This window comes from Phalacrocorax carbo, chromosome 7, assembly GCF_963921805.1.
Source record: "Phalacrocorax carbo chromosome 7, bPhaCar2.1, whole genome shotgun sequence".
NCBI lineage: Eukaryota > Metazoa > Chordata > Aves > Suliformes > Phalacrocoracidae > Phalacrocorax > Phalacrocorax carbo.
Genome location: NC_087519.1, coordinates 19,604,006 through 19,624,982, shown reverse-complemented (window position 1 = coordinate 19,624,982; position 20,977 = coordinate 19,604,006). Strand labels below are relative to the sequence as shown.

Genomic DNA, 20,977 nt, shown 5'->3' with positions numbered 1-20,977 from the left:
GATAAAAATAACTTCTGAGAAGTTAGCAGTTTTAAAGTAAGTTTCCCAGAGTTTTATGCATACATGCATATACAACCTGTCCTAGTGTTTGAGGCTTGAAATGATAAAACTTTAAATAAGGTATTGGTGTGTTCTGTTATCATTTTGGTCATGCAGTACAACTTAAAGGATTTAATTTCTGCTGTGACTGCTACCATATATTCATACTTCTGTTAATTCATAGGGTTTTTTCTCACTTGTATGTCCATGTAGTAGATTTTTGTATGTTTCTGAATTATTTACTAGATCTAATGGGTTTGCATAGGCCTACGTATTCTTTTTTTTTTCCAACTTTGGTTGAATAAATGGATCTTTCAAGGCCTGACTCCTGCAAGTTGATTGATCTCATTGAAGTCTTCTGAAAGACAGTGGTTCATTTCTCAATTGGTGTGGGTATAAAGGGGGAAAGTGTTCATCCTGCTACATCAGTTGATGGGATTAAAGCTTATGTTTGTGACTTCCTGTGTAAAATGGTGCTTATTTAGAACTGGCAGGGAAGACATAAGATGTGTACTCTCTGAAAGCAAATATGGTTGTTCAAATGTTCCAGTCTGTTTTTTTTAAGTTAGGAATGATGGAGTGAAGGAAAAACAAGAAATAACTTAAGTACCCATATTAAAAAAAGCTTGGCTGATTTTTATTTTCTTTAATTGAGCTGATGAACACCTGAACTACGGAGATAATCTTACTGCAGTCTCACTGTGCTTCAGACTTCACTAAAGAGAACTGTTACTCTTCTGTGAATTGAAAACGTGTTGGATCTTTGTGTGACCTAATAATTGTTTTCTCTTCATTGTTCTGAAGTTTTGTATTTTACCTGCCCATTTCATCCATTCCTGATAACTTTGTTGTACTTTAAAACTCTTGATACAAAAATCTTTGTAATCTGGTAGTTAAAAAAGGAAGGAGGAAATTGTTACCTACTTCATACACTTCTTTGCTTTTTAAGATGACAGCAAGATTTATTGTGGTTCTAGCAGTCCTGACTTACAAAAAAGCAGTCGTGTGTGACTGACCAGAGCTGAAAGAGAGCCAAGACAAATTAAAGAACTGAAAACAAGGGATATTTCTGACTGCTCTACAACTGCAGTATGTTAAATTTTTATGCAAAAGTAATTCAGGGAAGGTCAATATTGAACACCATTTTTAGAGAACTAGACGACACCGTCTTGAAAAAGAAAGGATTAAAGGAATGCTCTATGGTCCAACTTTTCCTTGTGTAGTTTGCCTGTCTGCTGCTGTCTGGATTTGTAACCAGGGTGATGAAGTTAACCAAACATGGATGCTGCTATACTATCCAACTGAACATTAAGTCTGGGGACAACCAGTGTATTCTTTAATCTGTATTTTAGTCATTATTTAATCATTAATGCAATAGATAATGTGTTTCTGTCAGAACCTCTCTTTTCAGACTCAAAGCCTAATTTTTAGGTCCCAAACCCTCACTCTTAGTGCTTAGGGTCTAAACCTCTGTTTTAAGGATTAAATTAAAGCCTTACTTTTAGGTAGCAATGATTTGGGGTATAAATGGTTGGGAGCTACTAATACAATCTAGTGTAGCTCAACTAATGCTGGGACCCAGAGCCAAAACTTAGCCAAGATAATGAGGTAGCTGAAACAAGAACAGCCTACACGATGATTAAACCTTGTTGCTTTAGGGGAATCAGAGTGGCCTCAAGATTCAAAGTACCTAAACAAAGTCACGATGACATTTGGCCTTAAGAAAAGCAGATGTACAGAGCCATAAAGGTAAGGAACTGCAGAGCAAACACTAAACCAAAACAGACCATCCCTCAAGAATAGTACATACCTAATCTCAGAACTAAGTTTGCACGAAAACAAGGGTTAACTAGTGGACACAGGGAGGAAGAGTATGTCCTTCATCCAGAGATCCCTGACGACCACCTGACCACCCGGAGACACCAATAGGCATGCGCAAAAGGATGTCTGCATATATTGAATATGTATATCTTTTATCAAAAAGCTAAGGAATATGTATATGAAGCATGTACTTAACTGGCACAATGAGATCTGATGGTATGCACCGTAGGAGGAGCGATCCCCTGGTGCCTGCCTTTTAACACTACGTTGGTGTTATGAGGTTCATTCCCGATTTTGGTGACAGATTGGTTTTGCTTTCCTCTTCAAGTTTCCTGCTAGAAAATAACTAGCTTTTAATTTCTGTATATAGGTACAGTACTTCGCAAATGTAAGAAAAGAAAGCCCTTAGGAAAAGGAAGACAAGCAAGTAGTTACTTTTAGTGTTATGCTTACTGAGTTTATTTTTTTCCTCAGTCATAGTAAGAGTATTTCATTAAAATGGAAGTTTCAGATCTCAGTCATAATTTTGGCTTCAGCTCATGCAAAGTCATCTTAAGATTAGTGTAAGATTTCTAAAATAAAATTGTAAAAAATTATTTTACAAATTATTTTGTAGGCACCTTAAAAATGTCACCATTTTTTTCCCGCAAAATATGTTAGAGAGTTTGCTGACACAGAGTGCTGAAGTGTCATTCTGTGAAACATGTACTTTTATCTTTTGAGGCTGCTGTTTTGTGTGACTTCAGCTAAAAAATACAGAAGTATAATAGGGCAGTTGCTTTAATGTTCCTGTTTTACTTTGTTAGGAACTTGTAGTAGTAATAGTAATGAATTCTTTCGGATGGATTTCTTCAGCTTTATCCTATTTTTCAATCATAATGAAAAATATTTTTCAGTCATAATGAAAAATACCTGCATGCTTCTCAGCTTATATTATTAGAGTCATTACCATCAAAAATCTTGATCTCTGAGCTTCTTTACTTGTGAATTTGTATCCAGTATCCAGCTGGTCATAGCTGTTAATCTTCAAAGCTAATATTGCCTGTTCCTTTCAGTTATAGTCTTGAAGTATTTTCAGTAAATCATCTTTTTGTGTTTTAACATCAAATCCTAATGGTCTCACACTTTCTATATTATATTAATTTGTTGTCTTTACGCAGCAACTTCAAAACATCTTTCATTTTAAGCATAGCCTTTCATTCTTCCTGCACCGCCCCCCCCCGCCCATGGAATTTAATCTTCTGAAAACTAATTTTTCAAGATCAAACTCATGGTTCAGTCCTTTCAGCAGACCAAACTGAGCTGGTCCTCCTTCAAATTCAGCTGTGGGTCATGAATGCAGTATTAAATGGGGGTGGATTTAGTTGCTGTTATCTGCTTCTACATGACTGCTCCTGGCTCTATCAAGAGCAGAGATCTATCTTTGTTCTCACAAATTGTTTCAACCTCTTCTTATGTGTGTTCTTACTGCTAAAAATGAAGTTTGGAGGTCGAACTATTTTAAATAAGCCTATTTTCTCTTTCTCCACTGATATATTTCAATGAAAAATAAAAACTGGGAAGAAAGCTTATTGACCAGATTTTGCTAAAGAGCAGTTGTCACCAGGAATAATTTAAAGCATGAGAAGTTTCTAGGACTATGCAGTTATAACCAGAAGAGGGTTAAAATATTCCATAGCTCTTGCTTTTCAGTTGTTTATTTGAGGAATTAAAAAAGAACAAGCCACAGAAATATTGTCACTAGTCGAGCCAATTAAAGTTGGTTGATGTTAGGCTCCTAATTGCAACTCAAACTGCTTTTTAAAAACTGGAAATCTGTCAGTGTTGTTAATTTGGATATTACTCTTCTTTTTTTGGAGCAGCCCTGTTAAATCTTTTTAAGTTGTTGGAAAAGTGGTAATCAAGGTTGTCTTCTAGTACATGGTAAGAGAGTAGTAGTTAATATCTGTCTCATTTAGGAAAATGGGTTTGCTTTTTATAATCTTTGAGATTAAGACTTCTCTTCAGGTCTTTGAATTATCGTTAACTTATTTGAAAAGGATACTGAAGTAGAAGACAGTTCCGGAATCTTGATGTTTAACTTATTTTTTAATCTTTCCTTTTCTTTATTCATTTGTTTTCTCTTAATTCCTTTTTACTTTGTCCCTCTTATGTTCTTGGTATTCCTGTGGTTATATTGCTGTTTTTGCTCCACACTATATAGGAGAGATACTTTGTGAGGTTTTAATTGTTCACTTGTCACATGTTCCTCATCTGTAAAAGCTTGCCTTGTTCTTGATGTTTGGCAGGCGTTTTGCAAAGAACTCCTCAGTATTGTTAGTGAGACTTCCTTTATGTTTGTAAATACTAAGTGCTATTACCAAAAATAAGACTGATGTGGCAAATTAATAAAAACATAAAAATAAATTCTTGTATACAGATAAAATTTTAATTTTTAGTAACCTTTGGGGTGAGGCATTATCATACTTGTAGGAGAGAATTGACAGAAACGTGTAGATGCTTTGTTTTAAGGTTCTCTACAAGCCTAACCGTATTTATAGATTCCTGAGTTCATGTGAGTATTGCTAAATAATTAAGCCTCTGTCGTATGGAGAACTCTTTCTATTCCAGGAAAATAGTTCTAACAGATGTAAAGATAGTAATTTTGCTGTATAAACCACCTTATCTTTAAAATACATGGATCTGTTTAAGATTTTTTTTTTTCTTTACAGAATGAACTGGATGTACCTTTTAGAATAAAAGTTGGTCAGATAGGTAAGTTTTTGTTTCAGTGTAAGTATTGGAGTGAAAATTTTAGTGCAGGCCTTAAGGTCAGTCCTGCCTCTGAATTTCTTCTGTCAAGCTTTCTTAAGTGAACTCTGTGATTGTACTTACTGTTGAAACTAACACAGAAGTCTTATGTGACTACCCTGGATAAATTATAAAATGTTATCTGGCAAATTCTGTTTGTGTGATTTTACAGGCTGGTATTAAAACCATGTCCCAGAGGTTCTTTCCAGATACATGGGATCATCAAGGGAGCTGTTTAGTACAGGCAGAATGTGTTTGACTCTAAAGGACAGGTTAGGAATATGAAGAATTTAAGTAAGATTCCTGAAACCGGCAAGCATGCCACCGGTTTAGGAACACTTAGATATGTATTTCTTAAAAAATTCCTTTCCTTGGTGGTCAGTATTGCTTTTTCATGTGAAACTTTTCTTGGGGATGAATGTGTGTTTTATTTCTTCTACTTCCCTGGGAAAATCACATTCATCCCAGTGAATGAATGCCATTCATGATCTCAGGTTTTGATGTGAAGTCTTCTGACTCAAACTGCATCTTCTTGCTTACATCTGTGGCTCATATTTTCTCTACATGTATTTTATCACTTAAAAGGCTTTATAAAATGTTTAGGCCCGTATGGTTTCTCCTTACCTTCTAAGGTGTTGAGAACATCAAGATATAGGGCTAATGCTCTTCGATGCCTGAGGTGTTGTTTGGACTAAGCACAGTGCAGATGTTTGTTTTGATGTAACTGTATCTGCTTTGTTTAGATAAACTTACTCTGAAGATTCCTTGGAAGAATCTCTATGGCGAGGCAGTTGTTGCAACTCTGGAAGGCTTGTATCTTCTAATAGTTCCTGGAGCAAGTATGTAAACTCTTCAACAGCACAGTTAAATAATGGAAGAGTAAAATATCTAAGGGTATCATGTATTTGAGTATAGAATAGCAAGTAGTTCATGTAAGCTGCCATTTTTTACGTCCTGTTTTCCCTCAGGGAAATTTTTAGACAAATGCTGGTAAGTTAGTGGAATAAGGGTGGGAGAAAACAACACTTGTTGCTTTTATGGAAATCCTTGGTTGTATCCATTCCAAGTTCAATTCAACAGCCAAGTTTCTTCTGAAGTGTGCTTACGCTGAATCCACTTTTCTGGCATAGTTTAGATCTTTGGGATGTTGTGTGATATAGTTCATCTACTTCTAACTGACAACGATCGAAAGTAGTAATTCCGTGAGAACCGTTTTTAGTGAGAGGATCAGAGAACTGGATTAGTTTTCCCTGAAATCAGAACCTCTGGTGTATTAAGAAAACTTGCAAGTTTCTAGATTGTCAAATATACGTGTAGTAGAATTTACAAACCTGCATTACACAGACAACACTGAAGGGTCTGAATTCCACGGAGGGGTTCTCCTTTGAAGTAATGCTTAAATGATCGTATGATCCTTTTGTGTCATACTGTGTAACAGTAATAATTTCAGAGGCTATATGCAGCTTTCAGCAATTAAACCTAGAATAGCCTTTATCTCAAGCAACGTGTTTTGCAACATAATGTTGAATATGGTGTACATTGCTTGATTATGCATTTATATAACTTGACATTTAGGGTTAAAGCTGTCCCAACTTGGCTTACAGGCATTAAATATGATGCAGAGAAGGAAGAAAAATACTTGCAGGATAATAAACAAAAGGAACTGGCAAGAATTGAGGAAGCCTTGCAGAAAGCAGCAGAAAAAGGTACTGAGTTAATAATAAAAATCTCCATTGGAATTTGAGGACTTAGACTGTGCTATAAGAGAAAAGGCCTGTTTTGTGGTTGACTTAATAAATCATGTTTTTTCAAGTGTCTGGCTGATCTTACTACAGTGCTTTGAAAAGCCTTTTTCCTCTAAAGCTTGAAAGAAATGTTGCTTGGTTTACCATGCATTTATCCAGTCAGCTTCCACTGAAATGGGAATTTGATAATCTGGTATGTCTTTCCCCCCCCCCCCCCCCCCCCCCCCCCCTTAAAGTTCTAGGGGAACAGGACCAAAGATAGAAACTGCATTGCATGAGGCTAATGTTATCTTGCTTTAGAGCTTCAGTAATAGATGTCTCATAATGTGTTTTAGAGGTGCATGTGACAGGTTGTTCTTTGCTTAAAGAAAACTTAAAGGAGAGTGGTAAGGTTTGTAAATTTTTACTTCAACAATAATGCTTTTGTTTCAGTTCCTGCTGTCCTCTTATGATGTACTGTGTTCTGACTGGTTTGAGAAATGAGGCTCTCTTGAGCAGGAGATAATTCATGACACAAGAAACAATTGAACATGAACAAAGGAAATTTTACTTCAACTTTTGATCTAGGTCATGATCCGTTATAGGTTAAAATAATTCATCGTTTCAGTCCAGCTAACCTGATTTGTGGTTTGCAGGTTTCTTTTTTTGTTATTGTTTGGTTGGTTGTTTTGGTGTTTTTGGTTTTTTTTTGGTCATATCAAATACCTTTAACAAAATCATGGTATAAGTTAGTCTTGTTTGGACAGAAACCAAGCTCAGATGAATGGCAGGTAACTGCATACAGTAGAGGAAACTGAAGTTTTTGTCTGAAGTGAGACCTGTTTGTTGGGCAGTAATAATGGTTCTTAAGATGCATCTCTAGGATACCTGTAATGCTGCAAGTCATTTGCCTTGTTACTGAAAATAAGATAGTTTGATTGTAATTTCTTTGCTTATTTATTTTTCCAGTTAGAGGACTCTCTACTGCCTTGTTCCTGTTTTGCTAATTTGAGTTGTACATTTGCAGTTTCCCTCAAACAGCAATCTGGCAAGCCATTTACAGTGAAGAAGGAAGCCTTGCTTTATTTCTTGTCTTTAATATTCCGGAAACTGTATAAGAGCTAAGACAACTTCAGTGAATGAACTTTGCAGCCGTTACTTCATACTGGCGCAAAGGAATGTTCATAGAGATTTAACCTTGGTTATGTAGGATTTGTAAAGCAGCAGTGTTTCAGCCAATATTTTTTGCACCAGTAGCAATGAGATGAAAGGATAATATAACAAGAAGAATGTAACCTAATGGGTACTGCTTGAGGAATTCCAGTTCTGGAACTTCATATCATTAAGAGTGAGTCAGTGTACCTCTGACAGTGGGGTCTTTTTTTTTTTTTTTTTGAAAGAAACTTACTACATCCAGCATTTGTAAGGCTTTTGAAAAAAAATCACATAGAAATGATACCTCAGTAGCTTAAGTCCTTATATAAAGAATTAGATTTAGATTTAGTCATGTTTTGCCATTTTAAACTTTGAACTTGTGAAGGAAAAGCTGAAGGAACATTAAAATTGGATTATTTTAAACTCTAGCTATCCTCTCAGTCATACTGCAGGACGATCCTTATGGGTCCCTTCCAACTTGAAATGTTTTATGATTCTATGGTCATATCTCAGTGGTACTTATTTGTGTTTCTGGTGTTGAACTAGAATATTCTACTTGGGAGGACTCGTGTAGTTCTTTGATGAGCAAATCCCTTGCTTTTGCTAGATACAGAAGTCTTAGGGCCCAAGTTGTTCTAACTTCTAAGAAATTCAGCTCTTTCTGTAGGCTTTTAAGAACACACAATAGCTGGTGAAAATCTAGGAAAGATATTGAATAGAAAGTTATCAGGGTCCATGAATTCTCAGCTATATTTGGTTTTCTGATTAGTACTCACCTTAATATGTTTAGAATCTTGATTCAGTACTTGCATTTATTTAAGAGTCTCTCAGCACAGACGTTCCTGGGGATATTTTCTTTAGACATGCTATTTGAATATTGAGCAAAACGGTCATGTCACTTGTGGTTAGTGTAGTGTGATGGGGAAGTTACAACAAGCTCTGTTGACACAAGCTGACAAAATGTTATTTTTTGTTTTCTAAGCTATCAAAATGTCAGTATAAAAACTCACGTATGGGGACCAAAGTTTGCAGGTCTTGTATTTTGCTGGCTATAAGTAAAATGAAAATAGTGTAATTTGCCCATCTAGATAATCTTTGAAACTAGATACTGTGAAGTGACTCTGGCTGTCAGATGTTGTAATGGAAATACTAACATGTCATATGAGTTCTATAAACTTAACATTAAATCAGGAGTTGATTCCCTTCTTTTAAACCAAATGATTTTTTTTATTATTTGCTGCCATGTGGACCAAGGCACTCATTCACAAGATTCCTTGTATGGGTTGGAGAGTCTGATTTACAAGGACACTAAGCCTGGTGGGTATGCATGGTTACATTTGGCACATGCATGACGGGAATGCAGCTTACATTTTTAAAAACACACGCCCACAAAGCAGCCAAATGTAGAAATGAGGAAACAATACTTGCTTGGTAAGCATCCACATATTGGTGGTCCTAGAAATAAACTTTTAATGGCACTGGATTCAAGTGGAAACTTGCAATGACCAGTCCTGTCTTAGCTGGGTGGCTGTTGAAGAAAACTAGAAAAATTTCCATCAGCCATATTGAGCTCAAAAATGTTATAAAATGCTGACAACATTCTGCTACCTTTAGGTGCTTTTAAAATAGAGGGTAATTACCCTTACCCGTAGTGTCTAGGCTTAAGATTCTGGAATTCAGGCTATCTTGAAACTGTGGACAGTCAAAAAGAACCACAGCAGATTGAAGGCATTTTATATGCTTTTTCCTGCAAGGAAACAGTTTCCGTTGAAATTCAGAGGAACTGTTATTATGTTGTACCTACTGTATCTTTATCTTATTGAACCAGATTTTCAGAAATTTATTCTTAGTCAAAATTACTTGGTGGGCTTTTTATCTGAGTGCAGGTTTAGAATGAGCTTAAAATCATACATTTAGTTTCTCCATAGTTTCGCCTTAGTTTTGTCATACATGGGAGTGAAATCCTGAGAACTACAAATACAATAGTAAGTGAAGGAAGCTGTCTTTTTAAAATACCATGTGTAAAGGATTACTTGTATTGTTAAATGGAACTATCCAAAAGAAAATGTTGTTGATCACCTTACTTGAAAGACAGATTGAAATCTTGGCAGGCACTTTCTCCTCCTTTGTTTGAACAGGCATGCAAATTACATAAAAATACAGTTGTTCCCTGGAGGTAAATACATATTTGCACTTGCTTCCTTCTTCCTTTAGTGGGATACACCCTTCTCATGCTACAACCTCTTAAAAGTTAAGCACAGGCAGCACAATTGCTACATTCTTTTCCGCTATATGGCCAGAGAGGGGAAAGAAACAATGCAACTCACCAAACCGGTTTTCTTTAGAAATGTGGAAGAACATGAGCATTAATTTAACTCATGAAATGGTTGTGATTGTGTGGGTCATAATTTGTGTGTAAATTCATTTCATATAAAGCTTTTAAAGAGTCAGCATTTTTGTATGCCTTTTTACAGCTACCGGTGTCGTTCTTTCAGGTTGCTTTCATACCATACTGTTGATTATCATGAGAATCATATTAAAAGTGTTCTTTGGGTTTCCACGTACATCTCAAATACCTTAACTTAGAAGTTATGCCTTTGTATGGTAGAAGCCTCTTCTGTATTTAAACTTCCATGGTTTTATTCCCCCACAATTATGCCTTTGCCTGAAGTCATTAAATAAAAATGGAACACTTAGATTACGGAAAACTTATTCACAAGGGTTTCTAATAAGCAGGCATGGCTCTCTTTTTAGCTCCCTTTTGTACATAAGTGATCTGGAGTTATGTTATGCAATGCAGTCATGAAGCATCTGGGTATGTATTTGCTGAGAAGCCTGGTGATTATTTGTAATTCCTCGAACTCGTGAGACATTACCTAAGTAATATATGAAAGTTGAATTAAATGCCTTGACCTTACAATTGGCAGGACTATTGGTCCAGCAGAAATTTGGATACTTAATCTGAAGTTTTTACTGGCTGTTTAGTTTACTTAGGCTTTGAACTTCAATGACTTTTGTGTAAAAAAAAAAAAAAAAAAAAAAAAAAAAAAAAAAAAAAAACCAAAAAAAAAAAAAGGTGGGAGTGGTTGGAGGCAAAAAAGTAAGGCTTTTTTACTTCCCTGAAAGTGAATTTAGATGTACATAAATTATGAAAAATAAGGCCCTGTGTTACGAGAAGTAGCTGATTGCTTCCTTAACAGATCTGAAATTCTTTAAAAGCTTTTAATGAGACCTTACTAAGGCATTCTGCTTTGACAACCGTTTCTTCCATCTTTTCTTATGCTTTCTTACATTTCTGCTTTACTAACTTGAATTTTATCCTTTTCCCCAAAATTGCTTGCACTGAAAAAGGACGTAAGCGTAAAAAGTATAAAAAACATTTTAAGAGACCATTTAAAGGTCACGATCACTCAAAAGGTAGGTAAACGGTAGGCTTTTAACTTCTTTAAAGACTTTTTTTCTTCTGTTTGGATTACTTTTTCTTAGTCTTGGATATACATCTACTGATACAATTTTTTTTTTCTCCTGTTTGAAAGAGGGGATGTAAATTGGAGAGACCTCATTTTTGCTGTTGTTTTATTCTCTGTATCCAATGAGACTGAAGAGAGTCCTTGTTTCTCTCTACCTGTATAGCTGTGCCTGTTTCTTCAACTTGAGTGATCTGTAGCATTTCCAATGAAAATGTACACATTTGGTAGGCTGAGTAGTGGCGGTTCACTGTGGCTGTTGGAAAAACTGCTTGTGGAAGAGATCTGTTCATCTAATGTTTGTAATATTCCAGTAACAACTATGTAAAGTAAATCTGATACTATACTGATGATGTGGCAGTAAACAATCTTTTTCAGCACCTTTTAGCTTCTGTTCTAAATAGCTAGCGTAGTGTTATGACTGATATTTTGACAGCAATGAAATTGATGATTTTCTCTGAGAGGATAATCATTGTCCGTAAGTACCAAACTGTGCAGGTCTTCAGTATTAGCATGTGACTAAGAATGGGTTGCTATATCCCATGTAGTTGTATTGTTACTTATTTGATCTTGGAGGAAGCTGCAACATAGACTTGTAATTGGAGTAAAAACTCTGTGGGGACCTTGGATAATCTTTGTAAGGTGTAAAACTTTTATTGCTGCTGGTAGCTGCATCTGGCTGGAGAAACGTTAATGGGTTGCCTGCTTGCACTTGAAGGACATGAAGTTTCGACAAGCACTTCTGCCTTTTTTGACTTTATCAGTTTTGCGTTGGTTTCTTAATAGGGAGTGGGAGTTGTGAAAAAATGATTCATAGGAGAAAAGATGAGTTGCATGTAAAAGTGGTTTAAGTTTTGGTTTCATCTGAGTTCCTAGCTAACTCTTTACTTGAAATCAAATGCTCTTGACTAAAATTGTGTTATATCATGTTCAGTAGCAAAGTCTTTTTCATTTTTAAAGGAATCTCTTGAACGTCTCATAGAGCTTTAAAAAAAATTATCCTAGTTGTTGTAGCAAGATGTACAAAGTTATATATCTGTGGTGTTCAGGATGCACTGCTGTGGTGGTTTAGCCCCAGTCAGCAACCAAGCACCACGCAGCCGCTCGCTCACTCCCCCCTGGTGGGATGGGGCAGAGAATCGGAAGAGTAAAAGTGAGGCAGCTCATGGTTTGAGGTAAAGACAGTTTAACAGGTAAAGCAAAAGCTGCGTGCAGAAGCAAAGCAAAACAAGGAATTCATTCACTGCTTCCCATGGGCAGGCAGGTGTTCAGCCATCTCCAGGAAAGCAGGGCTCCATCACGCGTAACAGTTACTTGGGAAGACAAATGCCATCACTCCAAATGTCCCCCCTTTCCTTCTTCTTGCCCCAGCTTTATATACTGAGCATGACGTCATATGGTATGGAATATCCCATTGGTCAGTTTGGGTCAGCTGTGCTGGCTGTGTCCCCTCCCAGCTTCTTGTGCACTGGGCAGAGCACGGGGAGCTGAAGAAGTCCTTGACCAGTGTATGTGCTACTTAGCAACAGCCAAAACATCTCCACATTATCACCACTGTTTCCAGCAAAAATCCAAAAGATAGCCCCATACTAGCTACTATGAAGAAATTTAACTCTATCACAGCTGAAACCAGGACAACCGCATATTTAAAAAGTTCCAAACAGTTAGTAAGCTGAGAAGTCAAACTCATACTGCAACCCTAAACTTGGTCAAAACCTGTAGTCATTATTTCTCTCTCCTTGAATAGCCATAACTGTTTCTTCAACTTGAGCCATCTGTACCATTTCCAGCAGAAATGTACAAATTTGGTAGGCTGATTAGTGTAATTCACTGAGATAGCCACTTTGTAAGACAGGGTAGCCTGTAAAGATAGCTAGAGAACAGCAGGTCGTCTAACCACATTAGGTAAAATGTGAAGATGCTCAGCCGAGATAATGTTTTTAGAGTTATGCCATTAAATAATGAGGGATTATAAATATTTCTCGCCACCTTGGCATGCATACATTTGTCTTGAGTGCAATGCTGAATGTGGGTATGCAACTTCTACCCTGTCTTGTTCAGCGTAAGTTCAAGTATGCCAGTTTTTTAACTTTCTCGGACAATGTTGTATGAAAGGCTCTAATGGACCGGTCTCTTGTGCAAGTTTCATCTTCAGCAGATTATTCAAGGGTAGTTTGTGCTAAATTACACCATCTAACCGATTTGCTTGTTGAAACCCCTAGTTAAGTGCCGAGGGACTCCTAAGAGGGAACCTTTTACCTTAGAAGGAGCAGGGAGGAGTATATTAAACAAGAACTTGCTGTAAGATAAACTGTTTTGGCTGAAACTTAAGACATAAATTTACTTATGGTTGTATTGTGTAAACACGGCTAAAATGACATCTTCAGAATATGGATGTACAGAAAAGGAAAAAAATGCAAATATGTAATCTAAATAAGTGAATATTTAAAAGTTAAATGTTCCTGTTAAATGTTAACTTTACATTAGCATAGCTCTTGGTGTGGGTAAACTCAAGATGCAACTACTACACTGAATGCTGACTTTTTTCAAATTATTGTTTTAGACAAACCGAAGGAGGAGAAGAAGGATACTTTCTTAGAAAAACTTGCAACTCAAGTTATAAAAAATGTGCAAGTCAAAATCACAGGCATTCATGTTAAATACGAAGATGATGTAAGTATCTGGAATGCGTTCTCTTCATTTTAAATTGGACTCCAGTGCAGTCATGATTGTATAGTCCATAGAGAGAAACTGTAGAAAACCTTGAAAAAGGTGCTGTGGTTTCTGCTGCACCTCTTCAAATGAAGTACCCCAGATACAACTGACAGCCAGAAATAGTTTGGATACGTGAAATACATGTTATCTCTTTTGCCTTTTCCAGTGGTGTCTTGCTCACTAAATGTGGATCATGGCCATTTTTCATATGTTAGTGTGTGCAGTTGATGTACAGAATTTTTCAGTGGCCTGGGTAAAGTCCAGAGTGGCAGAAACTGGAGGGGTTACAGATGAGTTGGAAGGCAAATAATTGAAAACACTAATTGACAAATGAGAATGTTTATGTGGACCAAACTGATATTATTCTAGCCTGCTTTCAGCTTCCTGTAGGAGAATGATAAAGTAGTTTTTGTTGAGATAATTGAATGTAAAAGAAAAGCGTTAGATATAGAGTATTTCTCAAACATATTTTGGGACTGTTTTCATAGACACTAAATTTTAAAAGGTGTGAGGAATGGAATTAATAAAATTATATACCTGACTGTGACATGGTACTCTTAAGTTCTTGGTTCTTTCCTGTCTGAAGATTTTAGAAGTCAAAACAAAATTTTCAGCTTGCATTGAAGTCCTGAGTCTTTACAGTACGGCCATATTAATTTTGGCCCAACATGAGGAGTGTCAAGAATGCTTCAGCTAGAATAATTAAGCAAAGGAAGATCCTCAAAACAGCTCAGGATTTCAATCAACTTTAATTAATGATACATCTCTGTTTGCAGCAGGAGAAATAAATAGCTGTTATTTCTCTATTTTTGTAGATCACAGATCCAAAGTGTCCAATTTCCTTGGGAATGACATTGGGCGAGCTTAGTTTACTGGTAATGTGTGTGTGCATGCATGTGCTTGTGTTTTCAATTGACTTGTCTTTGGAGTAGCAGAAAAGAAAAGTATCATCTTAATACGTAACAATGAAAGTATGCATACAGCTGGAAGCACATACAATCTTATATTCATGCAAATAGTACTCAAAGTTGTGCAAGCAGAAGGGACGATAATTGAGGAAAATCACACTTTGTGAGACTAGTGATTTTTTTCTTGTCATCCAAGTGATCTTTAAAACTGATTATGTTTGCTTTCATAAGGCAGGTTATTTCCAGGTCTAGTAAATAAATTAGGGCAACCATTACATCCTGATGATAAAGAATGTAGTATTTTGCCAGGCCTTTTGAGAAGCAGGGGGAGAAACTTTCAGCTAACCCATTTTCCTTAGATGTTAAGGATTTTATGAGTAGGATAAGGAGGTGAAGATGAAAACTGACAAAATTTGTATTGGCTTTTGAGTTGTATGTATGCAGTCTGGGGAAACTGTCTTCTATGATCAGGTGGCACCAAAGTGATGCAATGATTGAAATGATTGAAAGTATAGGATAGAACCGCAAATGTGTTAAATAAGATGCACAGAATGACTTCTGTTGCTTTGAACTTCTAGACAACAAATGAGAACTGGACACCTTCTATTCTGAATGAAGCTGCAAAAATAATATACAAGGTAATGTATTGGTTTTTTTCCTACACAAGTAAAATGAGCAACTGATCTTGGACAGAAATAATCTGGGGTTCTAAATAAAAATTGGAAAAATAGTTTGGTTTATGAATTCTCCTGTGTTCTTTAATTTTGCTGTATGTTTAAACAGAAGTAGACCACAAATAACTGGCTTTAGGTAGGCATAACTTTAAAGTCTATCGTTTAAATAATTTCCCTTAAATGCAAACACTGATCCCCTAATTAAATGCATTATACAGGAAGTTTGCATAGTAACTATGATTTCAGATAGGTTGTCAAATTGCCATTTCCTGCTCTAGTTCGTAAGCTTAACGTAATTGGGATTTTGGTAGCCAAGCAGTCTCTCTGTTCTCCCTGCTCCCCAGTCCCATGCTGAAAGGAGTATGAAAAGATCTAAGACATAACAGGAATGATATAAGAAGATTTTAATAGTCCTAGCTTCTTTATTAGGCCGAATGTGGGTTTTTGTGCACCCTTGCCTGGCAATCCAGAGTTGTATTTAACAGATGTGGATGAACTTGTGTGCTTTAAGAACTTGCTTTTCAGCAATTCAATTTTCATTTCAAAAATAGTATTATAAGATTAAATACATCTCAATGGTAATGGTGGATTTGCTGTCTAGTCTGCTTTCATGTGTTTTCTGTTTTCAGAAATGGAAAGCTGAGATCATAGAATGGGTTGAATACTGATTATGGCATCTGTTGAATGTTTTCTTTCCTGTGCAGCTTTTGTGCCTGGACAGTCTCAGTGCTTATTGGAACATACACAGCAAAATGTATTATCATGGATCCCATGAACAAATACTGGTAATGTAGAAGAAAATACATTAAACAATACTATATTCTATAGCTGTTGTAATATTCAAAATTACACCATACTCATTTCCACCCCACTCCTCACACTTATGGCCAACTGGATTCTGATACTGGGGTCTTATGTTAATCCATTGAACCATAGATAGCTAATATTTTTTTGTGAACTTCCTATGTTATCAACCCCAATAGGTTTTATAAATGGTCAGAAGCTGCATCTGTAAAATTATGTTCTGTTGGCATATTCCTCTTGCCTTTGTGCTGTTTAGCCAGTACTGTTTACTAAATATCTGGCCTGTGTGAGCTATTACATAGCTACTGTAATGAAAAAGGCAATATTAAGATAGTAAATGACCATAGAATTAATAAAAAAAATCAGAACATTAGATCTTTATCAGAACAGGAACTTATATTACATTATCCAGATGACCTAAAATGCGTGGATGAAATTAACCAATAGAGTGGAACCATGTAGAAGAACAAGATGTTAAAACAGAAAGGGTTGTGGTTTTGTTGCTTTTTTAATAAACCAAAGCGTAGGTAGATAGGTATCCATTGTCAGACCTAAACAAAGAAACAAAAAATTGTGGAGGGGCTGATGTAGTGGTTCTTAAAGATATCAGTGCTCATTATGGGAAGTAGCTTTGGCAAAATTTTGAAGAGCTTTAGTAGAATAAATTATATGCATGGGTGAATGACTATGCTATGCTCTACAGACAGAAGAGGGTCACAACTTTTAAGTGTGGAATGCACAGTAGGACTGAATAAAGACTTGAAAATGAGGTTGGGTGGAACATAATTAGGGTAGGCTGTATGGAAAGATGATGCTGGGAGGACTTTTTTCCAACTTGATGAAGCTAATTAGGGTGGTGTAGAGACTAGAGAAGTAGATGATGGTGCTTCAATACAGAAGATGAGAGGCAGCATGAGGGCAGTGAGGGTAAATCAAGACAGAATGAGAGGCAGATATTTTAAAATGGTAATTATAGGGAAAGTATAAAATCAAATTGGGGGGAGGGGGCAGAGCTTCCTGGAGGCTATGTTCAGTCACTGTTTGAGTTGCTGTTAGCTAGATGAGTAGTGGAGTACTGCAACTTGTAATATTGTGAGTTACTTGTTTTGCTTTCACTCATTGTGGTGTTCTAAGTTTTACTTTCCTAGAAAAGGAACTGGGAACTTCAGCAGTATGAATAGGGCAGTTATATAGACATAAGCTATGGCTGAGGGCACACATGCTCTTTCTGTATTACAGCTGAGGACTTCTGAGTTGCAAAAGCACTGTTACTGTTGGGAAGTTTATTTCAGATAGCCACTTCATTCATGTGGTTAAAAGAGCTCATTTATAGGTAATGAGAAACAGGCTTGGAATAGTGGACATCTGATTACTGTTGTTAGTTTGTCTGAATCTCGTTTAATTTTACTGTGGAGATAATCAGATGTGCAGTGCATGCTGTCTATATATCTGAATTCTTTCTGGTGTGAATTAAGTGCTCTCTGTGCAAAAAAAAAAGAAGGGACATTTTTGACCCATTATATTTACAAAGGTTATACAGGTGTTCTGTGTGTCCTTGTACAATAATACTTGTTTCCTTTTTTTTTTTCTTTTGCGCTCATCTTTTACAGGCATCTATTTTCGTTTTATTTGCTCATTGACAAAATATACACAACCTGGTGAGCTTGGTACTAGTATGGAAGGTTGAATCAAAAGTGTGTTGTGTTTAAAAGCATCAAGGCATTTAATGTTCTTTTATCTTGCCTGTTACATGGAACTTGAAACCTAAGTCCTTTTATTTTATTCTGGTTCCTCTTGTAGGGGGTTATAAATATACATATCAGCATTCTACTGTATGTAGAAAGTATGAATATGTTGATTTCTCTTCTGGTCTACAGTCTCTTGTTTTGCTCTTTAAAGAGCTAAACTTCCTCAGAGCACTTCCACTTCTGCCTTTTTAGTTTAGCAGAAATGCTTAAGTATTTTTAATAATAGCCAAGTTACTTTGGCAATGGGAATCTTCAGAATTACCTGTCTGTGGGTGTTTTCTCTGTTGTATCTCAGCCTGAAGTGAAATGTAAATGCAAACCAATACAGTTTGAACTGACAGCAGTAAAGGTCTTAATGCTTCAAATGTCATTCCAGCACTGTCAGAAAGATCCTTTGTGAATCAGTCCTTGACGTGCTTATGGACAGATGGCTTTGTGGGCTTATCTGACATTGTCTGGCAGCTTAGATCTCAGTTCTTTTCAAGGAGACTTCAACTAACTATTGACTAAGCTGCAAGTGAAGATGCTGATGTGGTTTTGTTGAACTTAAGTTTTATGTATCAGGAAGTGCCTTTCTATTCCATCATCAAGCAAGTTTTTAACAGATTTTGAAAGAATTGGGAAGCTTGTCCTCCAGGACTGTAAAATGGACTTGCCTGTTTCCAAAACCTGTGACACGTCCTACATGTAAACATTTCTTTGAGCACAGAGGGAGAGCAATTCCAATGTAGCAAATAGCATGCAGTATTCTGTCCATCTGTTAACTTGAAGCATCTCACCACTTGCAGTTTTTCCAGTTCTTGAAACCCCTAGCAGTTTTGGCGCTGTACAGTACTATCACTTTGCATACTGGCATCATCTCCACTATTTGGATTCTTTTTGCATCTTGACTGTTTGACTTCTGTTTGGCTTAAATTTGTCAGTTGTGATTAGTCATCTTTGTGCCCTTGTGCCTAAAAGGGCAAGAGAGGGGGAGCAGGAATAAGCTCAGAACACATCTGAGAAGTTCTGAAGAAGCACAGGGGAAGAAGGGAATTCATCACGGGCATAAGATTGCTTCTGTAAAACTTCTCTCCCACTTGTTAAGTTCTCTCTGCTTCAGAATTTTAAAACCAATACAGGAACTGAACAACTAACAAATAATATGTCTTGTTTAGTAACATTACCTGTAGTAAATACCTCAATGCATTTTATATGTAATTTCTAGTATGGCTTGTTTCCTGGAAAGCTAGATCTCCCACCCAGATAGACTGGTGTGGTCTTAATTTTAAGCAGCATTATCAGGAAATCATATTTATCATAATAGCTAATTGGTCTATGTTATAGTAAGAATAAGCTGTGTAATCTGTAGCAATCTGTTACTTTCGTACAACAGTCTTCGTATTTAAATAACATGAGTATATGGCTGGTTGTGAGATTAGCTGCTTTATACTTAATCTAATTGAAATTTAGCTTTTATTAGGATAGACCATCAGGCAGGAAATAGGTTGAAATACAAATATTTTTAAGGAGAAAGTGTACCTCTTACAAAATACAAACCAGTTTTTAAATAAGGAACTGGGAAGAGGATTTCGTTGAAGAAATTTGTAGTTACAAAATATTTTCTTGTAAAAACAACTCTTAATATTGAGAGTCTTCATAAAATGTAATGGGAACAAGCACTTCATCTGTCTTCATGTAGTAGCTATCTAGCAGCAGACCTTCTGCTTTAATTGATTGTGCCATTGCAATTCTGAAACTAGGTAAAATGTTTGGGCACAAATATAGCCTTAACAATAAGTTGCTGAAGAATCAGACGGCCTCATTTTGAATTAAGGCCTGGTTCTAGCATGATATTTTTCAGGCCTCTTGGGCTGTTCTGTAATTTTCCTGACTTCTTTCTGTCTTTAATGCCTCTCTCATCTGCAGAATACCAGAAGGCTCAAGTGGCTTCCTTATGTGCTAAAAATTAGGAAGAGTAGAATGTGAATAGGTATTACTGGTACCTTCAAGGAGTTTAAAAACAAATGCTTGATCTATTGTGCTACATGTTTGAGTGTATGCATGAGCTGTATGTTTCTAAATTAACACGTTAGTTATTGCTATTGCAAGATTTAGACTGAAGTTGAATAAAAGCTGTACTAACCTTCTATTTGATATGAGAAACTTAGAATTCTTTTTAATCTGGTATATTTAAAACCTTCACTCTTAAGTGCTTGTGCCATAATATCTTTCCCATTTAGGGGGAGGAGGCCCTTGCAAAATATATGTGACCTTAAGTTGGTCTACTCAAAGCTTAGAGAACTGTAAATGAGTAATGCTTTTCAGCAATTGCTAGACAGTATCATATTCCTTTACAGGATCAGCTGAAAAGAGGAATTCCATGTAGTGGGAACCAGCCTGAAGATTACCAGTACAGTAAGTAAGCTAGGAATGAGTGAATATAAACTGTTTGGAGCATGTTAATGTACAACAGCCTGACCTGATCATGCAGGCATGCCTATACTAAGTTTATGTTGCAAAAACCTAAACATATTAGAACATATTAGCCATTGTATGCTTTTTGACTGCTGCTGGGCTATCTTAATTTTTGGTAAGAGTTACATCCTGATGTAACTCTTGAGCATATCAGCACAAAGTGGTTAATGTATCAGGCAGTGGAAATAAGTACTTTAAGATCACTTCCCATACTTTAAACATACAACCTATCTCATTTTTTTATTGTCAAGTTTTTAGACCAGTATCAGCCTCTGCAAGACTGTATATCAACCCATATGCAGAAGTAGAACTAAAAACTCCCAAGCTTGATTGTAATGTAGAAGTACAGAGAATTGCCATTGAATTCACTAAGCCACAGGTAAGTTGGCTTGGTATCTGTTACCACCTATTTTAGAGTTTGTGATAAACCGTAGTATTTTTTTTTTTGGAAAATGTTCTTTAGGAATTTTCTGCTTATATGTAAGTAGACTATCTAAACAGTTTAACATTAACTGTGAGAAAAGTGTAGGATCATTTTCCCTTTGTGTAACAGTCACTTCAGGGTGCTGGATCCTGACACTGACCCTGTTATCTGTGGACCCTCTGGTCAGTATTCAGCCCTTCCAATAACATTCCTTTCACAAAGAGAATGGAATCATTCTTATGAGTAGCCCT

At 36.4% G+C, this 20,977-nt stretch overlaps 1 protein-coding gene across 2 annotated transcripts in view; it reads left to right on the top strand.

The window, feature by feature from the left end:
• The window catches only part of VPS13C (vacuolar protein sorting 13 homolog C), a 103,334-nt gene that overhangs the window by 2,158 nt on the left and 80,199 nt on the right, over positions 1 to 20,977 (top strand). For both annotated transcript variants that reach the window (XM_064456641.1, XM_064456642.1), the window contains exons 3-11: positions 4,572 to 4,614; positions 5,394 to 5,489; positions 6,255 to 6,356; positions 13,560 to 13,669; positions 14,527 to 14,586; positions 15,198 to 15,257; positions 15,998 to 16,078; positions 20,185 to 20,242; positions 20,554 to 20,681. In XM_064456641.1, coding sequence (XP_064312711.1) covers positions 4,572 to 4,614; positions 5,394 to 5,489; positions 6,255 to 6,356; positions 13,560 to 13,669; positions 14,527 to 14,586; positions 15,198 to 15,257; positions 15,998 to 16,078; positions 20,185 to 20,242; positions 20,554 to 20,681 — 738 coding nt within the window. The remainder of the gene's footprint in view (positions 1 to 4,571; positions 4,615 to 5,393; positions 5,490 to 6,254; positions 6,357 to 13,559; positions 13,670 to 14,526; positions 14,587 to 15,197; positions 15,258 to 15,997; positions 16,079 to 20,184; positions 20,243 to 20,553; positions 20,682 to 20,977) is intronic.